At 40.3% G+C, this 19,566-nt stretch overlaps 1 protein-coding gene across 1 annotated transcript in view; it reads right to left on the reverse strand.

The window, feature by feature from the left end:
• Positions 1-1,114: 1,114 nt before the first annotated feature.
• PRKD3 (protein kinase D3) overlaps positions 1,115-19,566 on the reverse strand; it is an 81,436-nt gene continuing 62,984 nt past the window's right edge. Inside the window, exons 12-18 of the mRNA XM_058683033.1 lie at positions 18,689-18,761; positions 17,500-17,606; positions 10,942-11,103; positions 10,606-10,704; positions 7,140-7,407; positions 4,910-4,995; positions 1,115-3,804 (exon numbers count right to left, since the gene is read on the reverse strand). Coding sequence (XP_058539016.1) covers positions 3,631-3,804; positions 4,910-4,995; positions 7,140-7,407; positions 10,606-10,704; positions 10,942-11,103; positions 17,500-17,606; positions 18,689-18,761 — 969 coding nt within the window. The 3' untranslated portion in view covers positions 1,115-3,630. The remainder of the gene's footprint in view (positions 3,805-4,909; positions 4,996-7,139; positions 7,408-10,605; positions 10,705-10,941; positions 11,104-17,499; positions 17,607-18,688; positions 18,762-19,566) is intronic.

Consider the following 19,566-nt stretch of genomic DNA (forward strand, 5'->3'; position numbering starts at 1 on the left):
GTAAAAATGTTTTATAGTTATGATTCCATTTTTGTTGGGGAAAAGCTGCATTTAAAGAAATGCTTAATTTCATAGAAATTAATGCAGACTGGTGGTTTTCTGTGATAGTTACTTATGTATAAAAAGTGAGGAAAGGATGCCAGTAATTACTATTAAATATTCCAACGTAGCCTCTCTGGCTCTTGATTTTGGCTCAAGTCCTGCTCGCACGGTGGTGAGCCAGAACTCAACGTCAGGCTCTGCGCCGAGAATGGTGCCTGCTTAAGTTTCTCTCCATCCCCCTGCCCCTCCTCTGCTGTATGTGCACACGTGCTCGCTCACTCAAAACAAAAACAAAAAACCCAACATGGAAGTGGGTTTGAGGGGTAGAAATTCATTCTCCTTTGTGGTATTTAAAATTTTTTACCCTATGAGATTAAAGGCAAAGAATAGCAGCCATGTTTTGAACGTACAGCTTAACTGTATTCGAAGTTTGCTGGCGGAGTGATCAACTCTTGTTTTTTTATTGCTTCTCTGGCTTCCCTCAGAACAGGACTAACATTCTGAATCTCACTCTTAAAATGAAGATGGAGAGGCCTTATTTTTCACGTGCTACCCAGCCCTGGGCCATTCATAGCCACCCTTATTTTTTTTTTCCCCGCATTTTCTTTTCTCAAAAACTTGGTTGGGAGAATTTGGAAGGTGAAAATGCCTCATATTGGCCCCTCTCAATTATCTAGTAGTTTTACATTTAATGGGAGGAATCAGGCAATGCCTTGTATCTTAAAACTTAGAACATTTACTTTGAATGGTAAGTCTTCTAGCAGTGGCAGTAGTTAAATATTTGATGAGAGATCCCAAAAAATCTGTAGTTGTAATTACTCTAAACTTTCATTCCAAGAAATGAGACCTCCAGATAATTACCTCAGATTTCATATAAATTGAAATAATGAGTTTTTTATTTTAGGTAGTTAAAAAAAAAAAAAATCAGTGTTTTAAATATAGCATTAGTTCCATTTACAAATACTATTTCCAAAATAGTTCTTTTACCAAGGCCTGGGAAAACAACACAGTCTAATAAAATTTTCTTTGGATACCTCTACTAGAGATAAGCTCAGGTTTTCACATAGAAAAGTATGGTGATATGGAAATACATTTTATTATCAGGTTTCTTTGAGGATATTTACAAAAGTGGGATGTAACAAAAAATATAAAAATGTACTGAACAGTGTCATTATAGACTACTTTGTACATTACCAAATGTTTCTAACAATTATTTCTTATACAAAAACAACTTCAAGACAAAAAGGTTATGCAGGTTATACAGTATCTGGAGTAAATTACTCCAAATTATCTGACAGTGCCTTTACAAATTTTTTAAGAAAACTTCTTAGGCATTCAACAACACAGACACAAAGAGTGCAATTAATTTCATGGCTTGTAGTTTGATTACATAAGTAGAGCAAACCATTCCAGTTAATTTTCACCTTCTGTAGTAAAACCACAACAGGGTGCCTAGTGACTTAGAACTACTCCATTTTAGCACATTGATATAAACAGAGTTAGTTTGGACACATTTGGGAAGCCATCCTTTCCCACAGGGAAATTATAGTTCTAAAAGGTTTTGTGAAATTAATTTGGATTAATTTTTTAAACTCCTGTAGGAGAAGAAAATACCAGGAGACACTGGAATGTTTCCTGGAGAGGTTTATGGGAGGCAGTGCAGCAACATGGTTAGGAGGGAGGAAAGGGACTAGAGCCACACTGCCTGAGTTCAAATCCACATACCAACTGTGACCTCCAGCATCTAGGTCCTTAATTTTCCCGTGCCTCAGTTTCCTCATCTGTGAGATGGAGTCCGTAACGTACTCCCCCTCGTGGCTGTCAGAAGGGGAACGAAAGACATGCAGAGTTGAAAGCATGGGAACCACGTTTGCTACGATCTCCACAGTAATTTTAGTCCTAGATACGGGAGTAGCTTCAGGGATCTCTTAAGACCCTCTCTTACACTGTATACAGGGACATTCTTTTCCTTTGCCACCTCAAATTCAGTGGGCAGTGATAGTTAACGCTTTTATGGTTTTTAGTTTATTGAATATGGGTATGTTCTTATATATCTGATCATCACAACACTGTGAGGAAAATAGAGGCAAGGGTTACAATCTTCGTTTAGACTGATGAGGAACTTGAGGCTTAGACAGATTGGAGCCAAGACGTAAAAGACTGGATTTTCTGACTCCCAATCTTTTGTTGCTCTTTTTGTAGGAAAAAAACTTACAGTGATTACTGAGGAGTGAAAAAACAAAAAGCCGCTAGTTTTTTAATAAGTGGGTGGTGCTAGATCTTAAACTTTTTCGCGGGGGGGGGGGGGGTACTATTAGTAACTTGTTAAAAGCTATGGAAAAACCTAACCTCTTAAACATTATATCTGAGTAGAAAAACATTTCGTTAGCTGGTTGCCAGTGCTGAAATGTAAAAAAACAAAACAACCCCCCCCCCCCCCCCAATTTATAAGGGCAGGGCTACGTGATCAGCAGAGCAGATGAAAGAATAAGTGTTTCATGCTCTACCCCACCCACTCTCCCAAACTGCTTGAGATGATTGATTTACAGACATTCTGGATATCTGTAAAACCTTCCAATAAGCTAAGAGAAGAAAAACTGGATACGCTCTTTGCTGTTTCCTGCAGCATTAACTGATCCTGCACTGGCCTTACTTTTAGTAATTTTCTTCCTCAAATTACTCAACTCCGTGTAAAGATTAACTGTGTAATGAAAGTTCCCACCTAAACCTACTGAATGTCAGAAACCAACCATGGTGTCACAGAGCTGTGGGTCACAGACATGGGAGTTCGAGTACACAATAGGGGGGCTGGGCTCCGAAAAGACATACTTACTACCTCCGCACTTAGACCAGTGGGTTCTCCCCCCAGGTTTGTAGTATCATTTGACCCCAAAATTATCCTAGAGGGCCTTCCAATATACTCACAAAAGGTGACAACTTAATTTCTATCTTGTAGAGAGCACATTAAGAATTTCAACTCCAAAATGTTAGGGATCACTGTTTTGGAGTCGACTGACCTAAAGAAAAAGAAAAAGGTACAAGAGTCTAGAGCTCCTCTTCTAGGCATGCAGGAAAACCCCCTCAATGCCTCTGTGGTCAAATATTTAGAGTTCTCACAGGAAATCGCATGCTGGGAGCCCTTCCTCAGTTCTCTCTTTAAATGCAAACCTATTTAGTAATCAACTTTAAAACTCTTGTGTGATTTGGTCAAGCTATACAATGGCTGGACTCTAAGCCTGCCTTTTTCTCCTTTTTAAAAAATAATGTAACAGGAAAGGGAAGATAAATTAAATGCCACTATAGTATTAAAGTGAAGGATTAGGAAAAAAATATAAAAACCAGTCATTGCTTATGCTATAAAAATTTATGAAAAGCTTCATCTTGGTTCCGTTATGTGTTCTTATTACTCAGTTTTCCCTCTTGTACCTTCTCACGATGAACTACAGTATTGGTGTCACGGATTCCTTATCACATTTCCCCGTATCTTCGCATCCTTGCAGATGATAACCTACAAAGAACAACAGTTGTGCGGCAAAGTATCAGTCCATAACGTGAAATCCTTCCTTACTGACGTTAGCTCATTGACAACTAAGGATCTTCTTCCATATCATCTGGATTGGGAGCCATAATGAAGTGCTTTGGGTACACAAGATTGTGGGTGTATGCATGTATTTCCCAGCGGGCATCGTCACTTTCGTGCGTAATGTAACGTTCACCAATGCGAGTTTCAAATTCTCTAAGGTCAAGCCAAGTCTGATAGTCCTAGAAAAAAATGGAATTACAAACTATAAAAGAAATAAAATACGTTGAACTTTTTTTTCCTAACCCCATAGCTGCAAAATTGACAGTCTCTACTATGAGTGCTTGCTATACAGTAAGTGCCATTCGTAATATTTTAAATTAGCAATGTTAAGATACTTTTTCAAATTTAGAGTCTCTAATGAGGGAAGTAACTAGTTTCTAAAACTAAAACTAAAAACTGCCTGAGGCTTCTGAGATGGCTAATAATAATCACTAAAACATTCTGTTCTAAATTCTGACCTTATGCCCCACCTTACTCCTCAAAATAGGGGAAAGTACTTAGAATCTACTATCAGGATAATTTAATAATCACTGCAACTGTGCATTAGTTTTGAAGTTAATTCTACCTGCCAACCTCCACCCCAGGCCCCTTTAGAGTAGTTCTAAAGCTTCTCTTTACTCTGAAGCTCGGGGGTTCCTTTTAAAAAATCTATGCAATAGCTTTTGGGGGAATTAAGCCAAACATTTTTATTTTATTTTTTTTAATGTTTATTTTTGACAGAGAGAGACAGAGCATGAGTGGGGGAGGGGCAGAGAGAGAGGGAGACAGAATCTGAAGCAGGCTCCAGGCTCTGAGCTGTCAGCACAGAACCCCACGTGGGGCTTGAACTCACAGACTGCAAGATCATGACCTGAGCCGAAGTCGGATGCTCAACCGACTGAGCCACCCCAGGCACCCCTGAGCCAAACATTTTAAATGGCATTTCATATATCATTAATGCAAATATGAATCTTTTAAGTGGGCATCTTAAAAGCAAAATCTATTTGACAAAATAACATGCTTATTTTACAGAAAGGGGAAATGAAGCATAAAAGGCCCTATATAAAGGCTAGCTAAATCACTGCTTTCAGTTTATGGGAGTTGAACTGCTTATCAGTTCTGCATGGGAATGGTATACAGCAAACCTTCCAGAGATTCAGCCATAGTACAAAGTAATCACTGAAGAACACTTACAATATTCTAAAACGTGTAGAATCTGTTGATCTTAGAGTAGTTTGATTAGGTGAGACACATTACAATGAATGGCTCCAATGGGGATCACCAGAGAGAGACTTGTTTTTTTACCTGCAGCCAGGGATGGCTGAGAGATTTGTCCACACTGTAGCGCTTTCTCATCTTCACTTGAAGGAGGTTGTTTATCAAGTCAATTGCTAAGAGGAGAGAAAATCCAACCGGTGAACTGGGTGTATGGGGCACCCACACATACCGTGACTCTGCCTGGAAGGCATTCAAGCCACAGAAATACAGGGTGGGCGACTTTTCTCAAGAACATGGCCTTCCCACTGACACGTTAGTGGCCCGTAAACGTTCACTGAACTTAGAGCACCTATTTTATGAAGTGTGCCTGTTTTGTTACAGAGGCGGTGTCGAGTACAGGTTAACGGTGTAGACTTACTGTGTGTGCCAGAGGGTCACTTTCCTCTTCTGTAACATGAGGTTATTGAGAAGATGAAATAACACACATAAAGGGCTTAGGACGGTGCTTACTTAGCACGTAAGTGTTAGTATTATTTACAAATGAATTAAAAAACTGATTACAGACTGACGTGTTGTTGCTGTCCTCCAGTGACACCGTTCTCTAGTCCCCGGCTTGGTCTGCAAGGGAGCCAAAGCCACTGCCTTGCCTCTACAGATGTGGCGGGACTTGCACGATCACTTCTCATCAAAAGTGCATACTTAACAGGTTTTATACAAATATGTTCATGGTGTTTTGGTGTGAGTGGGGAGATCTTGGCATACTTATTTTGCCCACTTATTTGAAGAAACGGAATACCACAAAACCAAAACCACCACGTAGCTACATACTGGCTTCCACCTGTATAACGATACGCGTGAAATACCGACACTAAGGCCTGGACCCAGGGCTGAACCAAGGGGAAGAGTCCCATTATACCAGTTCTGTTTCTCTTCCGCACACCACAGTATTTAAGTATGAACTTCCCTGGGTTCAGTACTTCAAACTTTTATCCATTGTTCCTTAAATGGTTGTCCACCATGTGCATCAGAGTCATTTGGGGTGTTCATTAAAATGCATTCCTGGGTGTCATTCCAACTGGGGAACTGGAATCTCTGAGATCTAGCCACAGGTTTTTGCTTTAGTACGCTCACCAATTGATTATTCTGAAGTCTACAGACCACACTGCCCCAGGAACTCTAAGAGGATTCTGGAACACCCAGACCCTCCTATATTCTTCAATTAGGTATTCATTACAAAGAAAGCCTGCTACTGCCTTTACATGTTGTTCCTCAAACCTTCCCAGTTTAATGGACTGTCAAATCCCCAAGATTAGGTCTGGTACTTTTGGAAAACAAAAAAGGCCCGTGTTCCAAAGGCTGGCTAAATCCAGGTGGGGGCATTCCCCAGTAGGGTTCTATTCAGTACGGGGCTGTCAAAGCAGTGTGTGCCTTTGCTGTCAGTGTCCGTAAACTAAAGACACCCAACCAAAGCATTCTTGATGGGTACAGAACCAGGGCCCGCAAGCTCAAAAACCTTCACCAGGCAGGGAAAACAAATGTTACCGTGCCTCCTAGGATTGGTCCACAGGGGAGCTGAAAACTGAAGAATGTCTATATCATTCATTGTAGGTAGGTATAAAGAACCTGAAATACAGGTCTCTGAAAATAAGTAATTATGAAAAGAAAAAATACTTCAGGGAGAATATCTCCTCCTAGTAGCCTAAGTAGATCTTACACAGTCCAGAGGAGGGGCTCCGGGAAGACTTCACAGATGAGCCACAGGCTAAGGGGTCCCTGAAGGACTGGAAGGATTTCAATAGTGAGGAGGGACTGAAGGCAGGGAAAGGTCTAAGCAAAATGCAGAAAGCAGCTGAGAAGAGTCAGCAGCTAGGTTTTAGATCGGGAGCAGTGGAGGGGAGGGCAGAAGGTGAACTTGGGCTATCTCTGAGAGACCTACAGATGCAATGTGGTTAAAGGGAGGCCGAGATGTAAGGGCACAGTTAAGATGGAAGGAGGGTTTCCTGAAGACCGATCTGGCAGCAGTGGTGACTGGGAAGCACCGTCAAAGAGTCTAACGGGTAGAACCCTAGGTATGTATTTTAGTAGTTTCAAAGGGAGGAAATTGGGTCCTGGGTTAGTGCTAGGCGTGGGAACTTTAAGGAAGTTAGAGACGAGACCGTCAGGAGGAAGAGTGCTCACGAACTGGTAACTGGTTGAATTTGGAAGAGGAGTATGAGAAATTAAAAAGAGAAGTCAGAAGAAATAGGCTGACTTGGGATCACAAAGATTTTTAGACTGAAGGGCACAGAGCTATAATTTTTTTTTTTTCTTTTTTTACCTTCACCAGAAATTTCTCTCCATGGATTTGGTGGGTACATAAACGCAGCATTTTGGATTTGGTCATTTATATCTTCATCTTCATTAAAAGGAAATGTGCCACTGAGGCTCACATAGACGATAACTCCCACTGACCACATATCTAGAGAACGGTTGTAACCTTTGCTCCTGAGCACTTCAGGGGCTAAGTATGCTGGAGTCCCCACCACAGACCTCCTGAATGACTTTTCACCAATGATGCGTGCAAAACCAAAGTCACATAGCTTCACCTGCAAATTAAAAAAATGTTAGTTTTGTATTATCTATGTGTCAATCTATTATGCTTGGCCCTAAATGATACTGTATCATTTCATTTTTAAAAGTTATCTTTTGGGGCGCCTGGGTGGCGCAGTCGGTTAAGCGTCCGACTTCAGCCAGGTCACGATCTCGCGGTCCGTGAGTTCGAGCCCCGCGTCAGGCTCCGGGCTGATGGCTCGGAGCCTGGAGCCTGTTTCCGATTCTGTGTCTCCCTCTCTCTCTGCCCCTCCCCGTTCATGCTCTGTCTCTCTCTGTCCCAAAAATAAATAAAAAAATGTTGAAAAAAAAAAAATTAAAAAAATAAATAAATAAAAGTTATCTTTTTTTATTTTGAGAGAGAGCGAGCAAGCAGGGGAGGGCAGAGAGAGGGAGAGAATCCCAAGCAGGCTCTGCGCTGTCAGTGCAGAGCCCTAAGTGGGGCTCGATCCCACAAACAGTGAGCTCATAACCTGAGCCAAAATCAAGAGTTGGATCCTTAACCAACTGAGCCACCCAAGCTCCCCGATACCATATCATTTCAACACACTTGCCAACTGTACTGATCACGAATGTCAAATGATTGTCGATAGGGAAATTGTAAAATATGCTTTTCCCAAAAGGCAGATACATTTATGATCCTGTGATCTTCTGCCAACATGGTATGAAAAACTTCCCTAGTGCCTATTTCAAAAAACCACTTTGAAGTTTTAGCTTCCACAATGTCAAATACCAGCTGGGTGCTGTAAGTGGTCACAAAGTTTTGTTCGTCTGTTTTTAACATTTATTTACTATTGGGAGACAGACACAGAGCATGAGCAGGGGAAGGGTAAAGAGAGGGGGAGACACAGAATGCCAAGCAGGCTCCAGGCTCTGAGCTGTCAGCACACAGCCGGATGCGGGGCTCGAACTCACAAACGGTGAGATCATGACCTGAGCCAAAGTCGGCTGCTTAACCGACTGAGCCACCCAGGCGCCCCTGGTCACAAAGTTTTTTGATGAAATGGAGGGTGCTGATCTTTCAGCATCTGACTTTAAAGGAGATAATTTTCTGTGAAAAGGAATTACAGGTTTCATTTTTAAATCCTCAGTGACTTCACAGCGCCTGAAAACATAAAGGCCCTCAGTAAATGTTTGCTGAATGAAAAATAAGTTGATATTTTAAAACTTACCCTTTATTTTGTTTAATCCTAGAACCTATATTCCCAAGGATACTGTCAATTGGCAAATAACTTGAGTGTAGTAAAGAACTACGAGGCTGTTTGAAAGAGGAGCAAAGGTGTTTCCTGTGACTGTGGAATAAATTATTACTAGTGAGATGTTTAGATTTGAAAAAAGTTCTGTCTGAAGGTAGTCACGGTTACTACAATGTCCTTTTGGGAAGAAAGTTCTGGAAGTGTGATGAGCTTGGCAGAGCTCAGAGCACTTCTGCTGCCCATCTTCCAGTGATGTTCAGATTTTGGTGATTAATGATGCATCCATGCCGAACAAGCAAATGCCAAGTACTTTCCGGAGGAAATGGCCTGCCTCATAAACTGTCTTCACAAAAAGCATTATGATACATTGAGAAAAAAAGAGATTTGGCCTCTACAAACCAACGGTACCAACAGTGCCTGGAGAGTGTATGATGAAGGTGTATTCAAATGCTGCTGGCTTTCTAGGACATGGACCCTCACGCACATTTTTATGGTAACTGTTCCGTGCCATTATTGAATGTGATTCCCTTTGAGTATTGGAAGAATAGGATTATCGACCATGAAGACATATGAACTCTTCTGTTGTTTGATGCCGCATTTCAGCTAACATCTTGATAAAGAAAAGTTGCCTTGGCAGTTTGGCAACTGAATAAAGTGTGGCCATGGCTAGCACTTAGGCAAAAAGGCACGTCAAGTAAATGATGTGATTTTCCTTTTGTTCCTAACAGAGGTAAGAAAGACGGAGTTTTAGTCTCACTGTAGGGGTGTGCGTCCTTTGCCCAAACTATTCTGAAGATCAAATGAGGTAATGACGTGTGGAAGCACTTTATTTAAAACATCACGCCAACTATCAGGGAAACTTTTTTGGCCTCACAATGATAGGGAATCACTTTTAAGCACACAGGCATTGTAAAAGAGTAGGATTACCTCCTTAAAAGAGTTGAGTAATTTTTTGGGGCGCCTGGGTGGCTCAGTCGGTTAAGCGTCCGACTTCGGCTCAGGTCACGATCTCGCGGTATGTGAGTTCGAGCCCCGCGTCGGGCTCTGTGCTGACCGCTCAGAGCATGGAGCCTGTTTCAGATTCTGTGTCTCCCTCTCTCTCTGACCCTCCCCTGTTCGTGCTCTGTCTCTCTCTGTCTCAAAAATAAATAAACGTTAAGAAAAATTAAAAAAAAAAAAAAAAAGAGTTGAGTAATTTTTAAAAATACGTCTTTTTCTTTGAAAGGCGATCTGAGTTGTATTTGACTCAAGTGAAACAGCTACTTGTCCTTAGTGTAGCCAACTAATTGTGCGTGTTTCAAATCTACATAAACAATAGTTTGAAGGAGAGAGTCTAGCTGATAGTTATGGGCACTGCCAACACATATTCCACAGGAAAATATTTCAAACTTTGGGTTTATGAACCATTTTGTAGGTTATTAAATGATTTTGGATCAAGGTCAACACTCTTCAGTGAAATGAAATTTCACCAAGTAAAACAATCAGTGCATCACACACAGGACACACACACACAAAGGGGATACGCATGGGAGTGATGGGAGTGATGGGAAATGTAATTCTGACATAGGTTTTGGTGAAAATGTTTGAAATAAAGTACCCTAAAGAGGAAGAGGAGCTGGCTGCCTGCCTCAAAATCTATGTCCCCCAACGTAGGGTCACCCCTCTGCCTCATTTTATGGGGAGTTTGTCCTGAGCACCAGGCACCAACCAAGGTGGCCTCTCCTAACTTCATTCCCTGCCCACGAGGAGAAGTGACCTGCAAACAGTCTACATGCAAAAAAGATACTCCTTAAGGTCTGCTGAAGTCTAAACAGTCTTCATGAAAATAAACAATATGAGTAAGTTCTGAGTTCAAATTATTCAAGGATTAATCCTCACTGGCAGTTACAGGCTAATTACTTCTGTCAGTATGTTTATGTATCCGAACCGACACCACCGTCTTTCATTATACGGGTGCTTTGTAACGTCAGACGCTCAAGGTTCCGGAGAGTATCTCACCTGAGGAAATGGCTCTGCTGATGCGAGCAGCACATTTTCTGGCTTTAAATCACAGTGCACAATATTTTTAAAATGTAGATTCCTCAAGGCAACAAGGATCTGTTATTGAAGAAAACAGTTTTTTCAGTGCCTGGAAAAAATCATAGTTCACCCCCACCTGACCTCTCGAATGGCATAATTGGAGAAGTCCACCATGGTTCGTCAAGATTTAACCGAAGTGTTAGTTACTCTGTTCTCCGCGGTTAATAATTCCCACCATATCCCTTTATGTAAAAAGCACTGCTATTTAATTCTCTCATTTTAAAGTATTCTCGTTTCAAAAAAGAGTTAAAATACCTGTGTCACCATGAATTTAGTAATTCGTTCTGGAAGTCGACTTTTCTCGCTGGACAGAATCATTTCCAACATATCGCCATGCAGCTTTTCCATTACTACAAAAACTCGTTCCGGAGTTTCAAACATGCATTCCAGGTTTACAATCCCAGGATGGTGCAAATTCTGAAGAGTTGCAGGATGTTTATATGACCGACTTAAGTAGAGAAATGGTTTTACTAAGCAAATATCTAGCAATGTGCTATGATTAACTGTATGCAACACATGGTATGGGAAGAAAACCAGCTCAGGGCAACAGGCACTAAAAGCGAACAAACAGCATCACGGATTCTGATTTGCCAAGATCTGTAGTGGAGAGTGGATGCCCTGAGGGGAAGGAAGGTACTCCTAACTGATTACATAATTGCCCTTGTCCATTACTACTCCTTTACCTTCTCATCTTTTGTCTTCTGCCTCTACTCTTAAGTTTATGTTGTCCACGAGTAGGCACCAACTGCCTATCAAACTTTATGGTCAATTACGCAGAGCTGTGGCTCTTTGGGGCTGTATCTCTGCTCAAGAAATGGTTCTGTTTTTAAGGTAATTTTTTGTCTAAGCCCGGATCTTCAATCACGCCTCGATTTGGTCTTCCCTTTTTCGGGCTCAGCATCTCTACCTCCATCCCCTCAGGTTTCTTGAGCACCACTACGTTACCAGGGCTAGTGAATTAGAAAGTTGAATGTGATACGGTTTCTGCTAATAAAAAAAAGCAATCTATCTTACCGGTTTAAAAAAAAGCCAAAAACCCAAAAAACTTTCCTCAAAAGTAAATTTGAGAAGTCAGTCATGCTCAAAAACATTCAATGGCTTTATTCTGGGCATAAATCTATTCCTCGGCTTGTATTTTCACATCTTCAATAACATGGCTTCATTCGCCCTATTCAATTTTAAATATGCTCTATTGGCCCAAGTGATTTAACTTTTATTCTTTATTTATAGAAATCTATTTTTCTTACGCTGTTTTCCTTATTATGGGTACCTAATTATGCCAAGAGGGCAAACTTCTTTTTGGCTTATGTGAGGCTGAGTGCCATCTCTATGTTTTTTGAACCTGCCGCCATCTCTCAATTCCCACTGTAACTGCTTTAATTTCAGCTCACGTCACCTCTCTTTGGGACGACTGCAGTAGTTTCCAGTAAACACCGTCTATCCATGTAGCAATACTTACCCTATGCTACTATGTCATGTGTATCTTACTCTGTAGCCTAGGAAGTTCCCTGGGAGCAGAGACTCTGTCTTAGTCATTTTAGGTCAATGTCTGAATCATGGTTGGTGTTTTAAAAAATGACTAGCAAGCACGAAATAAATACTGTTGACTAATCAGTTTAAAACAGCTTAATGAGGTGGTATTCCAAGTGGCAAAATATAAAGCGTCACAGCTTTATAAATAAACAAAAGTGAAATGCGTGTGATAACAGCGGTAAGCAAGGGGAAGACTCAGAATATCACAACTCTGATCAACTTAAGGGTTGGTAGTGTGGCTGGCTGTCCCCATGCTGTAGTTGTCTGTCTCCCACTCTCCTGTAAAGCCGTATGTATACACATACAAAACCAGAAGTACGCTGTAACATTACTGTCTCTTAACTTCTATTTGTTTAGATGTCCTATTTCCTCTGGAGTCTGTTTTGGGAAGTTATACTTTCATAGAGAATCATTTTCTCCAGGTTTTCAAATTTATCTGATCAAGTTGGCCACGGCAGCATCTTAAAATCTCAAAATGCGTTTAGATTTTTTTCAGTATTTGTGGTCATATTTCTTATTTTTTGCTTTCCTTAAGTTTATTGTTCATTCTTTAACTTTTTTTCTTTTAAAGTAATCTCTACACCCAATGTGGGGCTTCAACTCACAACCCCGAGATCAAGAGTCAGTCGCACACTCTCCCACTTGAGCCAGCCAGGCCCCCGTCATTCTCTAACTTCTCAAGTTGGATTCATAATTCATTTATTTTCATTCTTTCTTGTGTAAATACTTGAGCTTATAGTTTTTTGGTTTTTTTTTCTGAGCAATAGTCTAAAAGCTGATATACAGTATTTTCATGATTACTGTCTAAATACTCTGACATCTTGACTGCTCTTTAAGAATTAAGATATTAAAAAATTTGTTTCAGAGGGCACTTGGGTGGCTCGGTCGGTTGAGCGGCTGACTCTTGATCTCAGCTCAGGTCATCACCTCAGGGTTGGGAGTTCGGGCCCACACTGGGCTTTGCGCAGGCCGTGGAGCCTACTTAAGAAAAAAAAATTCAGGAGGTGGGAGCTTTTTGTTTTCGGACTTTGTAATTTATTTCTAGTTTTATTGCATGAGGATCAAAGAACACTATCCTATGGCTTTTTTGAATTAATGAGGTATTCTTTGTTCTCTGTTTTTGGGACACAGATGTCAGTATCAAGTGGTTAGATTAGCTTCTACTGTTTAGGCCTTCTACGTTGTTAGTTTTGGCTACTTCATCTGCCGGGACCACTAAGTGCTTGCCAGTTCCTCCCTGGCTCTAGTTTCCTTTTATAAAGCTTGCCACTGTTAATCTGCTGTGATCTGCATTCTTCCACTGTCAAAGTGCCCTTCTTCAGTTCACTTACTGTTTTCCCTTGAATTAAATCTTACCAGATCATGACCCCCTTGGCCTTCTATTTGAGGAGGGACCTGGAGAGGATATCACGACTGGAGAGGTCAGAAAGAGCCAGCAAAACCTGCTCTGACTGCGGCCCCTCTTCCTGCACGCACCCCTGGCTCCCCCCGCAGTGTTTCTGGAAAACTCCTACCTATTTTGTAGGTCTGAACTCTCTTCTATTTTTATTAAAGACACAGTATACATTTCTGTTTGTCATTTTTCTTGTAGCTTTTGGGTAATTTCCAAGAAGAGGTGGGGGAAATGCTGAATTTATACCACAGCGTATAACCAGAAATTTCTCTCTGAAGTTTCTGATGACATTTTCCCATTAACACAGTAGCCGTGAGAGTGCCACACATTTTCCCCCATTACTACTCTATACCTACCCTCTTCAGGCAGGGGCAAAAGACATTTTATATTACCTTATCCCCATGAAACAAAGGTAAAAATCCTCCGTTTCCTTCCTGCCCCACAACATGCTCCCCAGATGTGGCCGTGTTAACAGTTTACGTAGGTATGGACCTTTTCTCTGCATAACTACTTGTATCCATCTACAAAGTAACACATTACCTTAAGGAACTATACAAGTGAAACCATTCCACGCTTCCATTCAAAATTTTAACAATGTGTTATGGCTTAATTCCCCACATAAACACATTTATTCAATAAATATTAAATGAGTATTTGCTATGTGCCAGGACTATGCTGGTAGTCTGGATTCATGAGTACACAAAATTGACAAATATGTCTCATCTCACTGAGCTTACTAATCCTAGCAAGGTTGGGTAGACACTAGGTAATAAACTAGTAAATGACCCAGTGTGAAGGTGGTAAATGCTATGGAAAGAAGAGGAAGGGGCGCTGGGGGTAGATGGGTGGATAATGCTGAACGGAATGCAAGGAAATAACATCTGGGCAAAGTCTTGAAGGAGATAAAGGAATATGCCATGCAGATATGGGGCGTGCCAGCATTCTAGGCACAGGGAATAGCTAAAGCAAAGTCCTTGAGGCAGGACCATATCTGGCAAGTTTGAGGAACAGAAAGAAAGTCAGTGTGGCCACCATCTGGAAAAGAGACCCAATGTGTTGAGTGTGGTGTCTATGATGGAACCTTTTTAAAGAGACTTTGATTTAGCTGAATAGAATATGTACAGATGTCCAAAAATGTCACGTTCTCATTTCTATTAAATTGATAGAAATACAGAGCTTATCACCAGGCACTGAAGAGAGAGGCTGGATGTTCCTGGGTAAACTGTAAGGTCACTCCTAAGTCAATGATTCTATAATTGTCTCTCTCTGCCATTGGAAAGGCCAAAAGTATGGTCTCAATAATATGCCTGGTCTTCACCCCATCCTCTCTTTATAAAGATGAGGACACAGTGGGCGCCTGGGTGGCTCAGTCGGTTAAGCGTCCGACTTCGGCTCAGGTCACGATCTCACAGTCTGTGAGTTTGAGCCCCACGTCGGGCTCCGTGCTGACAGCTCAGAGCCTGGAGCCTGCTTCCGATTCTGTGTCTCCCTCTCTCTCTGCCCCCTCCCCTGCTCATGCTGTCTCTGTCCCAAAAATAAATACAAACATTAAAAAAAATTCATAAAAAAGAAAAAAAGATGAGGACATGGGGAAGAAAAACTACGGCTGTCAGTGGAGCTGCAGGGGACTTACAGTACCAGGATCAACTACCAGGCTGCGTTCACCCAGACCTTTAGATTTGTTTAAGGAGGACTACATACAAGAAGAATCAGGGGCCGTGACTGGAAAGTAAGGATGACCGGGCTGCCAGGGGAGGCGGGAACCAAAGGGTGGAGCGAGTGACCAAGTACAATAAGCGCCTCGTGACCCGTGTGGAAGGGTCTCGCTGAAATGCTCATACAACCCAATCTTGTGGAATGAATTTCAGCAAATGAGTTACTATCTGAAAGAAGTCTGCTTTAAAAAAATGTATTTACCACATTCACATTGTTCTAAGAGAACTGTAATTCAAATATAAGTAGCCTAAAGCTGGTCCTCACACTCAACATTCGCTGAACTTACACACTGCAAAGAAACTGAAGTCACAATTTTACACACACACACACACACACACACACACGAGATCCAATGTGGCAGAGAAGAAAGAGCATGTGGTGTGGAGACAGACTTAGATTCACACTCTGAGCCTGTCTTCTTCCTGCTGGGTGATGTTAATTAAGTTTAGTTTCTGGCACAAAGTAAGCCATTCACGACATATGATTTGAACAGAATCTATAACAAAGAATATGGTATTAAATTTAAGATGAAAATAGTATATTTGGAGACATACTATAATCACTTAACTGTATTCCCCATAGGGCAATATCAATGAAAAAACCCAGAAGGACAGAATACAGCTTTTGCACTATGCATTACCTGGAAACCCCTAAATTTAGCTATTATGAGCCACAGTTCATAACACGGCGAAAAAAAAACTTCAGTGTTTAATTCAAAGATGTGTTCGTGATCAAAGCGACAAGGATGAATCAAGTCTTAAGAATATATCCTTGGGGAAAAAAAAAAAAAAAAAAGAATATATCCTTGGGGCACCTGGGTGGCTCAGTCAGTTGGGTGTCCAACTCAGGTCATGATCTCACTGTCCGTGAGTTCAAGTCCCACGTCAGGCTCTGTGCTGACAGCTCAGAGCCTGGAGCCTGCTTCAGATTCTGGGTCTCCCTCGCTCTCTGCCCCTCCCCTGCTCACGCTCTGTCTCTGACTCTCTCAAAAGTAAATAAACATTAAAAAAAAAAAAAAAACCTTAAAAAAATATATATCCTTAATGGTTTCTTTTTTTTGCATACTAGTTGGACAATGAGCAAGATTCCAAAATTAGATGTGAAAAAGATTTCTAACCATATCCTAATATAGTCTGAATGCTATTAATATTCTGTATGAAGGTAGTTTTATAGGAGGAAGCAACTTGAAAGGACCACAGGTAGCTTGTTGATCATAATCTTTTGACTATCACGCCTCTGAAAAAGAAGTGAGGCAAACATTACTGCTAGTAACTGATAATGTAATACATGTAAAATTAATCCTTTGTTTATACATTTCTTACCTGCTTCTTCAAGGAAGCCTAAGTTCAGTAGACTATCTTCTTGAACTTCACCCACAAGCAAATGGGGGCTCTGACAGCATTAACTATTATATCACCATGATTTCTTAAATATTATGCAAAAGCTACACAGTAAATAGATATTTGCATATTATAAATGATTTAGGATATTCATAAAAATAAAGATAAAGCTACATTTTAGTCTTCTAGATGACCCCCGAAAGAGGTAAAAATGTTACATGAAAATAAGAAGACAGTAATTTATTTTATGGCAGTTAAGTCATTGTCAGTATATCCTTAAGAATATACCTTAGTGGACTAAACCATTATAAAATTAAATCTTTGGAGTTGTGAATTAATAAAATAGCAAATGCTACTGTTAAAAAGTCCACAATTTTTAAGCAGACTTTTTTTTTTTTTTATAGCAATTGCTATAATCATCAAGCAGATCATCTGTGAGAACTGAACGGGTATAGCACTGATCTCCTAATCAAATGTGGTGATACAGAACTATCAAGTGTTTTGAGCTTCTGGAGAGACGAATTAAGAGTTTTGTTGTTAAGATTTTACTTATGAAAATGTGTTCTAAACAAACTACTACCATAACGGCAGTTCTTGTAACTCCTAGGTTACTGTAACTTAATTTTTCCTTTAAAAAATAAAAAATAAAAAAAAGACTTAAGGATTTAATGCAGATGTCCACCAACCTCTCACTAAGCCAAAAGGGCATAATATGAAAACAAAACAGAAAACAAGCCTTATTCTTATCAGCACAGTAAACAGACCTGTATTTAAAAACTCATAAATCAAAATTAAAACCAATACAAAGCAACTTGGTTTTTTGTTCTTTACCTGTAAAATAGCCACTTCATTACGGAGTTGACTTTCCTGTTTTGTGGGGAATCTCATCTTATCAATTACTTTAATAGCCACATCCCTTCCAGTCTTTCTGTGTTTTCCTATTTAAAAAAAAAAAAAAAAAAAAAGTATAGAAAAGTAAGAAGCAGCAAACTGTCAGCTCATCTACAACATAAAAGCTTTATCAGGAAGTTGTCCACAGACCAAAACAGATATGTATTTACTCTTATATTTCTTTTCTTTGGCTGATTTTGTTCTCCTTCACTCACCTTTAATTTTAAGAAGTAAATTGTTTTCCCTTAATAGTAGCTGTCCCTAATGACAGCTTCATTACTCAAAACAGCAGGAAATTTGAATGAACTTGGGTGCTGAAAAATAATCTACCTTATTAGTTAACTACTCTCAGTCTTCAGAGACTGTCAAGATAGAAACACTATCAATGAATTAATTTTACTAGGTTCACTGAGTCAGCACAAAGTTATTTAACCACACTTGAGAGCAAGCCTGGAGGCAGAAAGGCCGAGGAGGAGACTACTTAAACAGTGCCAGCAAGTGAGGACTAGGATTTAACATTACCTTCCTTTTATACCTCAGATCATAGCTCATAAAAGTACTTTTATGTACAATTAGGTTTAATTAACAACCCTGTGAACTATGCAGGTAAAGGTTTATTAACTCCATTCAACAGATGAAGATACAAAGGCACGGTGAGCTTAAATGACTCCGCCAATATCATAAGTCACAGTGAGATCTCAGGTCCTCAGACGTGATATAACATTCATGCCAACAGCAGATGAACGGGGCCATTTGTGTTGGACATCCAGTAGGGCATAACCTCCAATAAACAAGCTCACACAATAAACAAGCTCACACGCCGCCCAACAAAGCTCTGAGCCATTGATTTTTCCCTCACAAACATCTTTATGCTACAAGAAGAGATAAAGTAAGACAGACTACTGTGGAACTAATTTCCTGATTCTTTGTTACTTTGTAACGTTTGCGGTTGAAATGAAGAATGAATACTCAGTTACAGTGAAAAGGGCTTAGCTGAAAGAATGCAAGTCAACCCTGCAGAAACAAGCCACTGGACAAAACTGTGACAAGACGTAACAGCTAGCAGAGGTTTTCAAATTTCACAATTTCCTGGAGTATGTATAATCTGCAGCAGGCTGCAGTCACTCACCTCCATAGACGATGCCAAACTGGCCTGAACCAAGCACCTCATCGGCAAAGATCTGGTAAACAGTACTAATGTCCTATTTGGGAAGGAGTAAGCAGCATTATTTGTCCTATGAAACATGGTCAGCATCTCTAACTCTTCATTCTAACACTTAAACACATTTTTATTTTTATGAGGCAGCTAATTTTCATAACAAATATTTTATGAATATAGACTTCCCATGTCCTAGAAAAGCCCAGTTTTAATACTATGACTCTTAATATGCAAGTATAATATATTCAGCAAGATCTTTGGGGGGGAAATGCCTTGAATAAAAGAAATCATGCATTTATTAAGTAATCATCTATAAACAGTAAATTAACATAAAAAATTAAGAACGGTATTTTACTTATTTCACCATCAAAGAAATTTACTATCTTTGATTTGAGAGAAAAACTCACAAGGTTCATATTATCGAAATTAGGCTGATTTTGAAAGGCTGGTGACAGCGTATGTGTGAAAAAGTCTGTCAGTGAGACCCACTCCCCAATCTTCTCCCCTGCCCCGCTCTCTCTTGGTGGTGGATGCTGCTGTCGGAATATTCTTGGGAGGACAATCCCCGGTCCCCTCCACAGCTCTTCGATCCCGGTCTCCCTTTTGTTTGGGGTCTGTGCCAGTCTGCATGAAGTCAGGGGCTCGATCTCCGTGGCTCTTACATTCCCAGCCAGTGCCTGTCTCACGGTAGTAACTCAAATAGAATCACATAGGCCTCAATTCTCTCAATTGGTAAAGGGAATATAGTAACACCTATTTCACTGGATTCTTAAGCAAATTAAATAAAGATATCTACAAAGTGTCAAGTCCAGTGCTTAGCATATAAAAATCAGTAATTCCATAAATCT

Source organism: Neofelis nebulosa, chromosome 9 (genome assembly GCF_028018385.1).
Source record: "Neofelis nebulosa isolate mNeoNeb1 chromosome 9, mNeoNeb1.pri, whole genome shotgun sequence".
In the NCBI taxonomy this organism is placed as follows: Eukaryota; Metazoa; Chordata; class Mammalia; order Carnivora; family Felidae; genus Neofelis; species Neofelis nebulosa.